The sequence below is a fragment of the Theropithecus gelada genome, chromosome 3 (genome assembly GCF_003255815.1).
Source record: "Theropithecus gelada isolate Dixy chromosome 3, Tgel_1.0, whole genome shotgun sequence".
Lineage (NCBI taxonomy): Eukaryota > Metazoa > Chordata > Mammalia > Primates > Cercopithecidae > Theropithecus > Theropithecus gelada.
The window spans coordinates 182574140-182586274 of record NC_037670.1 but is presented as its reverse complement, the minus strand read 5'-3'; the positions used below and the strand labels follow the sequence as shown (position 1 = coordinate 182586274).

General features: G+C 43.4%; 1 protein-coding gene across 2 annotated transcripts in view; it reads left to right on the top strand.

Moving 5' to 3' along the window:
* The window catches only part of NCAPG2 (non-SMC condensin II complex subunit G2), a 73529-nt gene that overhangs the window by 36505 nt on the left and 24889 nt on the right, over positions 1-12135 (top strand). For both annotated transcript variants that reach the window (XM_025380394.1, XM_025380395.1), the window contains 6 exons: positions 3923-4145; positions 4377-4489; positions 6664-6837; positions 10635-10705; positions 11683-11836; positions 11951-12124. In XM_025380394.1, coding sequence (XP_025236179.1) covers positions 3923-4145; positions 4377-4489; positions 6664-6837; positions 10635-10705; positions 11683-11836; positions 11951-12124 — 909 coding nt within the window. The remainder of the gene's footprint in view (positions 1-3922; positions 4146-4376; positions 4490-6663; positions 6838-10634; positions 10706-11682; positions 11837-11950; positions 12125-12135) is intronic.

Sequence of the window (12135 nt, the reverse complement as noted above, 5' to 3'; positions counted from 1 at the left end):
TTATCTCTTAAAAGAATGTAGAGTAAGCATGTCAATTTTTTTTTTTTTTTTTTTTTTTTGAGACAGAGTCTCGCTCTGTCACCCAGGCTGGGGTGCAATGGCACAATCTTGCCTTACTGCAACCTCTGCCTCCCAGGTTCAAGTGATTCTCTTGACTCAGCCTCCTGAGTAGCTGGGACTACAGGTGTGTGCCACCATGCCTGGCGATTTTTTTAAAAATTTTAGTAGAGATGGGGTTTCACCATGTTGGCCAGGCTAGTCTCAAACTCCTGACCTCAGGTGATCCATCTGCCTTGGCCTCCCAAAGTGCTGGGATTATAGGCGTGAGCCACTGCACCTGGCCAAGCATGTCAATTTTTAATAAAAATACTGGTTGCAATTTTGATGGTGTTTTTTGAAACAGCCTGTTAAAACTGTAGTTCTGTGCTTTTACACTGTTGGTGGGAGTGTAAATTAGTTCAACCATTGTGGAAGACAGTGTGGCAATTCTTCAAAGACCTAGAGACAGAAATACCATTTGACCCAGCAATCCCATTACTGGGTATATACCTAAAGGAATATAAATCATTTTATTATAAAGATATGTGTTTGCCTATGTTCACTGCAGCACTATTCACAATAGCAAAAACATGGAACCAATCTAAATGCCCTTCAATGATAGACTGGATAAAGAAAATGTGGTACATATATACTATGGAATATTATACTGCCATAAAAAGGAACGAGATCATGTTCTTTGCAGGGAATGGATGGAGCTGGAAGCTATTATCCTCAGCAAACTAATGCAGCAACAGAAAACCAAATACCACATGTTCTCATGGACACGTGGTGGGGAACAACACATACTGGGGCCTGTTGGAGGGTGGAGGGTAGGAGGAGGGACAGCATCAGGAATAATCACTAATGGATGCTGGGCTTGATATGTAGGTAATGGGATGATCTGTGCAACAAACTACCATGGCACATGTTTACGAATTTAACAAACCTGCACATCCTGCATGTGTACCCCTGAACTTAAAATAAAAGTTGGACCAAAAAACCCAGAAAACAAAGTAGACTTTAAGGCAATTATTGGAGAAAAACAACTTTTTATGAATTTTTTTGTTTTAATTTTTTATTTTGGATTTTCAAACATATCTAAAAGCAGAGAGACTAATACAGTGAATTAGACATACCCATCACCCAGCTTTAACAATTATTGCTGTGTCCAATCTTGCTTTATCTAAACCATATCCAGGCACACTGCCAAACTATGTTGAACTAAATTCCAGACATCATATTGTTTTCTTTGTGTTTCAGAATGTATCTCTAAAAGATAAGCACTTAAAAACCACTGTACCATTATTTTATAAACAATAAAAGAATAACTCTTAAGTAAAACAAAACAAAAACTGTAGTAGGTAAGGAAGGCAGAGGGACACAGGGTCTCTGGCCCACCAGGGAGTTTGGGTGTCAGAGCAGAGAAAGAAGGCATCATGTTTGCATTTCAGTCCTTATCTCTGCAAGTGCAAGGCAGAGAGCCATTTGGTTGTGAGGTCTCTGGAAAGGTTTGTGACAGGCATGCAAGCTAATTTCCCTTGAAAGTTAAGGTTACAGAATGACATGCGTACAAGAGGCAGTCTGACTGGCCAGAGGGCAGCTGTTGGAGCTGACTGGAGGGCATTGTCTATGAGCAGGAACGACCTGGCAGCATGAGATCAGGCTGCCGGGCTTGGCGTGCACACCTCAGTAATGGGCGCGCTGGCCCAGTGGAGGGTCTTGTACATGCAGCTCTAGAAGGAATGAGAGTTATACCTTCTCTTTGTTTCCTTTGTTAGCTGTGGTAGGCCTGGGCTGCTGGGCTGAGCCCAGCGGGCCAGGAGGTGTCAACACTCTCCCTACAATGCATCATCCTCTTTTTAATTTTTTTTTTTTTTTGAGACAGGGTCTGACTGTGTTGCCCGGGGTGGCCTCAAACTCCTGGCCTCAAGCGATCCTCCTGCCTTGGTCTCCTGAGTTGCTGGGACTACAGGCAGGAGCCACTGTGCCCAGCCAATGAGTCTACTTCTATTTCTACAGCAGTGTGTGGGCCGTGCAGCTCTGATCCGTGCTTTTGTGTGATGTTGAAAGGCAGCGTGGCAGACTAGATGAAAGTGCTATGATCTTGTGCTTAATTGCTCTAAGCCTGCTTCTTACCTGTTAAGTGGGGATACTAATATCTATGCTGGGGGTGGTTGCAAAAATGCAGTAAATCGTGGCTCAGGCACTTGGTTCTGTGCTTGACGTCCTCCGGCATTTCCAGACAGGTTGGTTGCCAACAGCACTGTCACCTGCAGGCCTGCTGGTGTTTCCTGCTGGTGCAGTGTTCAGGGCTTGATGCCTCACTCTTAGAAGTAACCGCCTGCTGGGGCTGGAGCCTGTGGCCAGGAGGCTTTCATGTGTTGGGACAGGCAGAAGGCGTTCAGGATGGAGGTGGACAGAGCTGTTCTCTGGTCAGAGTATCAGTCCTAGTATTTTTCTCTTGTTCTCTTAAACCGTGACAGCACAGCCTCTCACTCTTAGGTAAGAAGTCTCCAGTCCCTTAATTTCCAAGACTTCAGTCAGGTTTGGCAGAAGATCCTTGTCCCTGTGGCTGTAGGTGAGAACTGGGAACCTTGGCCCTGTCCACTGTCCTGTGCGGGGTAATGCTCTGTCTTTCCAACACTAGAATGTGAGTAAACTGCCCAGTGTGGGATTTGGGATTATTGTCTTTACTGCAGTAACTTTTTCAGAAATACCAAGAAGTGCCTGAGTGGAAGTATCCCAGGGGCGCTTCAGGAGGTAGTAATAACAGTGTCGGATGCTGCAGATTTTGTCTGAGTTGAGGGCGTACGTATGTCTATTTGAATTTGCCGTATGAGATCATGACCTTGGCAAGAACAACTTCAGTGAGGGTGGACTGCAGTGTCGACGGGGTTGGGAAGTGGGATCTGGAGGTGGAGGTGGGATGCAGGCACGCTTAGGAGCAGGTCGACTGACAAGGGAGAGGGAAGGTGGCATCCAGGAGATGGGAACCTCAGGTTGAGTTTTGTGCGTGGGTTTTTGTTCTAAGAGTTGGGATGATGTGAAGAAGAAAGATCCAATTGAAAATACTGGAAAGAAGGATTGGTCCTTGGAGCAAGGTCCTTGAGAAAAATGCAAGGTCGAGGGTTTTGCCCACCACGCAGGTGAGGAGCCCGAGGCAGGGCTTGATGTGGTGCCATTCAATTTTGCTTTGTCTTGTTCTGCGTTTTTCTTTGTCATGAATTTCTTGTGCAGACGATTGGTGCTTGCTTTCTGTAGGTGCTTCGGGTGCTTTTGAGAAGAGGGACGCTATCACTATGATCAGTTCTGATTTTTGCAGGTTGTCTGGATGCTGTGTGTGAGATGGGTTGGGGGAGATGAGACTAGGCTGTGGGGGTCCATGATGATCTGGGCGGGCTTATGTCAGAGAAGGAGTCACTGGATGGGACAGACAGCCCCAGGAGTTCAGGAGTGATGCCTCTGCCTCTTAGATAGGAGACGGAGTGTCCACGTCAAAAACGTTATATATGTTTTTACTCACTTTTCACATTAATGGGCCAAAAGTTAAGGTACTTTAAGAAATTAAAAAAATATTAATTGATAATCATAGCTATCATTGGAGAGTTTCCTGTGTGTTAATCATGGTGTTAAGTAATTTTAATTAAGCCTTTCAGCAACCTTATACTTGGGTGCCTTATATAACAGTACCTTTTAAAATACAGATTTATTTATTCTAATTTCTCTACAGAAAGTCACAGATTCTGGTATAGTCATTTGAAGTGAATTTTCTTGAATATAAAAATATTTCCTTTTTTGGTTATGCTTGAAAATTTTTTTAAGCTGTTTCCAGGGTTACAGGCACAATTGATTATTTCCTTCTGCTTATGTGGTTTTTGCACAGTTTTGGAAAATATGCCCCATGGAGCACATTCTGGTTCGTCTGGAAACTGATTCTCGACCTGTGTCTCGGCGCCTGGTGAGCCTCATCTTTAATTCTTTCCTGCCTGTGAATCAGCCGGAGGAGGTCTGGTGCGAGCGCTGTGTCACCCTGGTGCAGATGAACCACGCTGCTGCCAGGAGGTTCTATCAGTACGCCCACGAACACACCGCCTGCACCAACATAGGTAGGGAGCGCTGTTGTGTCTCAGTTCTTGTTATGTTTTCCCCCAAAAGCATAATACAAATTACAGAGTTCAGTATTTGTCAATTTAATAAGCTTCATACTTTAATGCACTTCTGAATAATTTCCCTTAAAATAGTACTTTTAACTAATTGGGATTATAATTTCACTATCAGATAGTTAATTTTGTAGAAGAAACACATCCATTAATTCTTGTTTATCCTAAACATTTCAGCAAAGCTGATTCACGTTATTCGTCATTGCTTAAATGCCTGTATCCAGAGGGCAGTGAGCGAGCCTCCAGAGGAGGAGGAGGAAGAGGACGGCAGGGAGAAGGAGAACGTGACTGTGAGTAGAGCAGGGCCAGGCTGGGCAGATAGTGCATCAATGGCATCACTCCCACAGGCCATTTTGTTAGGAATATTCCTATTTTTTCTTTGTTCCTTTAGTATTGTTAATTAAACAAGTTATTTTGGAAGGTCATAATGTTTTTGAAAGAACTGCTTTGTATCCTTTGTAGTTTATTTTGGAGCTCAGGTAGGACTTAATACAGAAGAAAAATTCCTACCAGTCACATCTTGTCCCAGATTTTCCTTACCTTAAATGTCTCTGTGTGTTTTAATGCAACTCTGGGTGTAGCATAGCTGGATTGGATTCTGGGTACTCTCATATTTTTCAAAGTATAATTTATTTATTTATTTATTTATTTATTTTTTATTTTTTTTTTTTTTTGAGACTGAGTCTGGCTCTGTCGCCCAGGCTGGAGTGCGGTGGCCGGATCTCAGCTCACTGCAAGCTCCGCCTCCCGGGTTCACGCCATTCTCCTGCCTCAGCCTCCCGAGTAGCTGGGACCACAGGCGCCCGCCACTTCGCCCGGCTAGTTTTTGTATTTTTTAGTAGAGACGGGGTTTCACCGTGTTAGCCAGGATGGTCTCGATCTCCTGACCTCGTGATCCGCCCGTCTCGGCCTCCCAAAGTGCTGGGATTACAGGCTTGAGCCACCGCGCCCGGCCAGTATAATTTATTAAAGGGACAGTTTCTTCAGAATCCAAAGTAACCAATTATATTAGAAGAAAATAATGTTTAAGACTTAGACACACTTGTTACTTATAAGCATTATCTTAAGCTTCTAAACGTCTATGCTTGTGGACATCTAAAGTAGGATTTTGGGGTCATTTTGCAATGCCCACTATATTAAGAAACTGGACTGTATAAGAAAATCACAAAACAGTTTGCCCTGTGCTGAGGCACAGTGCTGGTGTGCTCCCCTAACAGCTGGTCCTGAGCCAAGTGCTTCTGGGTCTGACCCCATTGTGGCCTTCCTAGCAGGGGCAGCAGATGGCTCACCCAGGCTCTGCTCGTGCCCCACGGTGCTTTCTCCTCCGTCTCCCACCACACCCTGATGGGCCACCAGCCCAGCCCCACAGTCAGTTATGCTGGGTTGAAATTGTTCAGAAGGAACTTACCAAAAACATACAGGAAATAGATGTGGAATAGAGAGAAGAGTTCAGCGAGAGTGAGGGCGGCTTCCGTCTTCACAGCCATTGGGCAGGCCACCTCCCTGGGCTCACTGCACCCTTGCTGCCAGTGTTCAGAGCTTCAGAGCTGGTTCTGCTCTTGGTGTTGGTGGAGTTTTGAGTTTCTTCTCTCAGGGCTTTTCCCTCAGTATACGTTAGAGTTGCGTGACAGGCCTCCGCAGCAGGGATGGTTGGCAGGTCTGGCTGTGTGTCTGTGCTCGTGAGTGGGCATGTCCACTTACTGGCACGCAGCCACAATGCACTTGTGTGTGGCTTGCAGTGTTGACAGCGTGGGACTGCTGGCTCTGGGTAGAAGAGGAATTTGTTAGAGTGCGTTTGTGGTTTAAAGTGAACATTCAGGTGATTACTGCACACTACCAGCATATGTTCAGGAAAATGTAAGTAGGTCTATTTTTTTAAAAACAAACTAAAGAAGCCCGTGATCTAGTGGTAGTCGATCATAGTCAGTCATTATTCCAGCCTCTCAGGCTGTGTTCTGCCTGCCTGTAGGGTGGGGTTGGCCAACAAGAGACTGTGTCCTTTCTGTGATGTGATAGGCTGGGTTTTGGCGGCTGAGTTTCAGTAGCAGTCACCTTGGAGGAAGCTAGGCTTTACCATTCCCCTCCCCCTGCATCGAGATTTGTGGTGAAAAGTGATGTCTTGTAATAAAGCAGAAGATACAGTGAAAGAAAAGGCATGTTTTTTAATGGGGTGTTATGTTCCTAGATGGAGACAATAGTTCATACATTTTCATTTTTAGAGGAGTTTTCTTCATATAACTGTTTCTTTAAAGGATATAGGGTTAGTTTGGAATTTATATCCTGGGTGGGCATTCAAAAATAAGTTTACCTCCCTAGGAGATTCTCTAAAGTAGAGAGTAAAAGACATGAAAGTAAGACTGATATTCTTTACATTTCTGCTTTAGAGCTCTAATTCTGAGATGCTGTTATCTTTTAGTAGTTGTTATGATTAGATTATCTCACAATACAATTATTTTTATCTTAGGTTCTGGACAAAACACTGTCAGTAAACGATGTTGCGTGCATGGCAGGTTTACTAGAAATCATTGTGATTCTCTGGAAAAGTATTGACAGAAGTATGGAAAATAATAAAGAGGCCAAACTTTACACCATTAACAAGTTTGCCTCTGTGCTTCCAGAGTATCTGAAAGTATTTAAGGTAAGTCTTGATTGAACTGTGCTTGTAAGTAAGGTATATTAAGGTTATGTTTGTTTAGAATTTAGCAAAAGTTCTCAAACACGTTTACCTCCCTGGATCTGTTTTCTTACCTGTAAAATGAGAGGGTTGGACTAGTGTTTACCTTGCAGTTTAGTTTCTTTCTCTCGCCCCTCTTGAGGGTGGAGACCTTGTGTCTCTGTCTGCTTCCATATCCTAAGCACCCGAGAAATGTCTTGGGTAAGCACTTGATTCTTCTGCCTCCAATTGTCAGTGACATTATTTTAGAATCTAATTTGATTTGCAGGGATTTAAGAAAGAATTTTGTGAACATGGAGGTACAGTAGTACTGAAGTTCTGTGGGCAGTTTTACTTAGGTACCTGAAGCCACCCAGTAAACAAATATGTCCCTGAAGTATTTGAGTTGTGTGTGTTGGGGCAAACAGTTGTGTGTGTGCTTTCTTTTTTAAAAAAATTTATTTTGAATTGACAAAAATTGTGTATACTTTATTGTGTTCAACATGATGTTTTGAAATATGTGCACATTGTGGACTGGCCAAATGGAGCCAATCAGTATCACCTCACGTACTTACCATTTCTGTGGGGAGAACGCTTAAAATCTGCTCTCAGTGATTTTCAAGAATATATTATATCGTTATTAATTGTAGTCACCATGTTATAGGATAGATCTTTTGAACTTATTCCTCTGATCTAACTGCAATTTTGAATCCTTTAGCTAACCCTTCCCACCCCCACCACTCTTCTTTGTGTGTGATTTCTATTTGCATGCAGGACCGTCTCATTCCTTGACTTTTTATTTCTGAAGGAAGTTTATATTTCAAAACTAAATTTAAAAATAGACTAACAACATGTAAAAATGCAAATATATTCTTAACTCTGAAGAAAGTGTAGTTTAAATATAGAAAGTTCATAGGTCTTAGGAACCACATTTCTCTTCCTAAATGTTACTCTTGCCTCTTCTTCTACCAACTTATGTAACTTTGGACCACGTAGTTTTTCTAACTCTTTCAAGGCTCTGAGCTTCATTCTGCCTCTGACGTGAAAGCATGGCCTGTCCATGAAAGCAAATTGTATTCGTTGCCAAATTGTATTAGTCCGTTTTCATGCTGCTGATAAAGACATACCTGAGACTGGGTAATTTTTTTTTTTTTTTTTTTTTTTTTTTTTTTGAGACGGAGTCTTGCTCTGTCACCCAGGCTGGAGTGCAGTGGCTGGATCTCAGCTCACTGCAAGCTCCTCCTCTCGGGTTCACGCCATTCTCCTGCCTCAGCCTCCCGAGTAGCTGGGACTACAGGCACCCGCCACTTCGCCCGGCTAGTTTTTTGTATTTTTTAGTAGAGACGGGGTTTCACCGTGTTAGCCAGGATGGTCTCGATCTCCCGACCTCGTGATCCGCCTGTTTCGGCCTCCCAAAGTGCTGGGATTACAGGCTTGAGCCACCGCGCCCGGCCGAGACTGGGTAATTTATAAAGAAAAAGAGATTTAATGGACTCACAGTTCCGTATGGCTAGGGAGGCCTCACAATCATGACAGCAGGCAAAAGGCATGGCTCACCTGGCGGCGTAGAGAAAATGAGAGCCAAGCAGAAAGGGAAAGCCCTGACAGAACCGTCGGATCTCTTGAGACTCACTGCCATAAGAACAGTGTGCGAGAAACCACCCCTGCGATTCCGTGATCAACCACCGGGTCCCTCCCGTAACACGTGGGAATTATGGGAGCTGCAATTCAGGAGGAGATTTGGGTGCAGACACAGCCAACCATCATTTACCAGTAAATGGTAAAGCTCGTTAGCTGTGCGTGGTGGCTCACGCGTCTAATCCCAGCACTTTGCGAGGCCAAAGCAGGAGGATTGCTTTAGGCTAGGAGTTTGAGACTAGCCTGGGCAGCATAGTGAGACCCCATCTCTACAAAAATTTAAAAATTAGTTGGGCCTGATGACCTGCGCCTTTTGGTCCCAGCTATGCAGGAGGCTGAGGCAGGATTGCTTGAGCCCAGAATTTGAGACTACAGTGAACCATGATCATAATACTGCACTCACTCCAGCTCTGGCAACAGAGTGAGACCCTGCCTCTTAAAAAAAAAGAAAAAAAAAAGAAAGAAAGCTGAAATAATGACCTGGGGCTGAGAAGCCAGCATTATTTCAGAATATGAACAGAAGCCCATATAGGACACCAGGTGGGTTGGCGGACAGGGCAGTTGTGGCCTTGGGGTATTGGAAACCCTTAGAGGGTCTTGGGATTCAGTTAATTCTTAGTATGTCTATAGGAGGTCTCTCCACCACTAGGGAAAATTGCTTCCTTCTCTAAGTAAAGAGATGATGGGTGAGCCACACAGATAGAATTGGCCATCATTATCAGTATACTTGTAACATTAACGAGATATTTTCTTCCCTTATTGTTAGTTAGGGGTAAGGATGGGGTCACTGTGAATGCAGATTAATTACTAATCAAATTTTGATTTTGGTCTGTTTCTGTTTCATATATATTTTCAGGAAAATTATTATTATTTTTTAGGATTCACCATGTCCTCATTCTCCCAGCCAAGAGTATCTCTTATTGAGTGTTCTTGATGAAGGGTAGATGGACCCCCTTTTACTTATTGTTTCAGTAATAATAATATAGCTGCAGTTTACTAAGCACTGAGGACACTCTAAGTATTATACTGTGGTTCTGTGTGGTGTAGTTCACTTTGGTTCTTCCAACAGTCCTGTGTTCGTTTTGCAGAGGAAGAAACTGACTCTGAGAGCTTAACTCCTCTCCTCTGTGCTATGTCGGCTGTTGGGCTACAGAATCTGATTGGGTCTGGATTTGGCTCAGTAGCCTTAAAGCTTACTTTTTTTTTTTTTTTTTTTTGAGATGGAGTCTTACTCTTGTTGCCCAGGCTGGAGTGCAGTGGCGCAATCTTGGCTCACTGCAACCTCTGCCTCGTGGGTTCAGGCTATTCTCCTACCCCAGCCTTCCGAGTAGCTGGGATTACAGGCGCCTGCCACCATGCCCGGCTAATTTTGAATTTTCAGTAGAGACGGGGTTTCACCGTGTTAGCCAGGCTGGTCTCAAACTCCTAACCTCCGGTGATCCAGCCGCCTCAGCCTCCCAAAGTGCTGGGATTACAGGGTGAGCGACTGTGTCTGGACATTTTTTTTTTTTTAATAGATGTAATCTTGCCCTGTTGCCCAGGCTGGAGTGAATGCTTGCTGTAGCCTGTAACTTGGCCTCACACAGTCCTCCCACCTCAGCCTCCCAAAGGGTTGGGATTACAGGCATGAGCGACCATGCCCTGCTGCATTTTCCATTGAACTATACTGTCTTCCTCAAGATATTCTGATTTTGTTTTATAACATTTTCTCTGAATAGTTTCCTTCTCTTGAGATTTATGTTCAGGATACCAAGTGCATAGAGTTAATTTTTTTTTTTTTTTTTGTTTCATCAGTGTTGTTTTTTAAAGTAGATTCAATTCGTGACAGCATATGATTTTGTTTATCCTGCTTACTGGCATATTCCCAGGGTCTAGATTGGCACTGGGTACATAGCAAGTGCTTAATAAATATTTGCAAAGTAGTAAAATGTTATATATATAAAACTTTTGTAACACTTATCAAGTAATTTTCTGTGCCCCTCAAACATGAGGCTGGTTTAAGTTTTCCCTTTGAACATGGAAAGAACTACCATGGTTCTTCTTGAGCAGCTTTGATAGTAAGTTATTAGAGTTTACGTAGAGACACTTTCAGAATTTATAGTGTTCACATGTGCTTTGGTTTGTTTTTCTCCTTTTGCTCTTAGGATGATCGCTGCAAGATCCCTTTATTCATGCTAATGTCCTTTATGCCGGCCTCTGCTGTCCCTCCATTCAGGTATTTGCTCTGTTCTTCGGTGGGGTAGTGAAGTAGCAATCCTATCCATTGTTGTGCTGAGTTATTACTTCATGTCAGCAGACCAAAACATTTAGCTTTCAGCTCATTGTGGCTTCTTCCTTCTGCCCTTCCCTCTCCCTGTGGTAGGGAAAATATCAGGATGTGATTTTCAGTGGGCCCTAAGTTGGTACTGATGAAAGAAGAGACTACATATGGAACTGAAACTGTTACTCCACTTTAAGTCTGGGGTTATTCTTAGCACCTGGTGTGGGAGGTTCTGGAGCACAAGGCCACCGTTGGTCACATGTGACCCTGAGCACCTGGGCTTTGGCCATCTGAGCTGAGATATGCTGTGAGTACAAAATACACATGGAGTCAGCCTTGGTGCAAAAAGAAGAGTGTGAAATATTGATTACATGTTAAAATGATTTTGGATAGATTGGATTACATAAGATTATGTTATTGAAATTAGTTTCACCTGTTTTTCTTTGTGTTTTAAAATGTGGGTACTAGAACATTTTTAATTACATTTGTGGCTTGCATTTGTGTCTCACATAATATTTTTTATTAGAGCTCTACAATGTTGGTGATTATCTCAGTAAAAATTATGTTTATTCATATTTATGGAAGAAAAAGGAGTATTTTGATGCTAAACAAAAATTGTTCTTCAAGAGTAGAAACTCTTGCTCTAGAATGTGACAGATGGCACAGAAACAGAAGGATGAGGGCTTTGTGTGGCTGCTGTGCTCTGCTCCTTCGGCGTCCAGAGCTGATCTCAGGTCTTGTGGTGGGATGCAGCTATGTAGCAACTGTGGGAAACTGTATTTATTCCCGCCTTGGAGAGCATGAAAGTGCTAATATAATAACAAGGGCTTATGCACCGTCAGATTTTAGCTTCTTGGTTTTCCTCACCTTTTGACAAAGTGGGGGAGTTTCTGTTGAAATACTCGACCTGATTTTCCATCTGACCTTGTCAGCTGTGGTGTGATTTCCACGCTGAGAAGCCAGGAGGAGGGCGCTGTGGACAAGAGCTACTGCACTTTGTTGGATTGCCTCTGCTCCTGGGGGCAAGTGGGGCACATTCTGGAGCTTGTGGACAACTGGCTGCCCACAGAGCATGCCCAGGCCAAGGTAGGTTAACATCATGCTTCTTTAAAATTAGGTGAGTGAGGATAACTGTGTATTAGAAATGATATGCTTTTCTAGGGACATGTGTTTTCATTATCAGTGTCTCTCTTCTTTCAGAGCAACACAGCTTCTAAACGTAGGGTGCAGATCCACGACACACGCCCAGTCAAACCTGAATTGGCTTTGGTCTACATTGAGTATCTGCTGACTCATCCAAAGAATCGCGAGTGCTTGCTCTCTGCTCCTCGGAAGAAACTTAATCATCTTTTGAAAGCCCTTGAAACGTCAAAGGTAACTCTGTG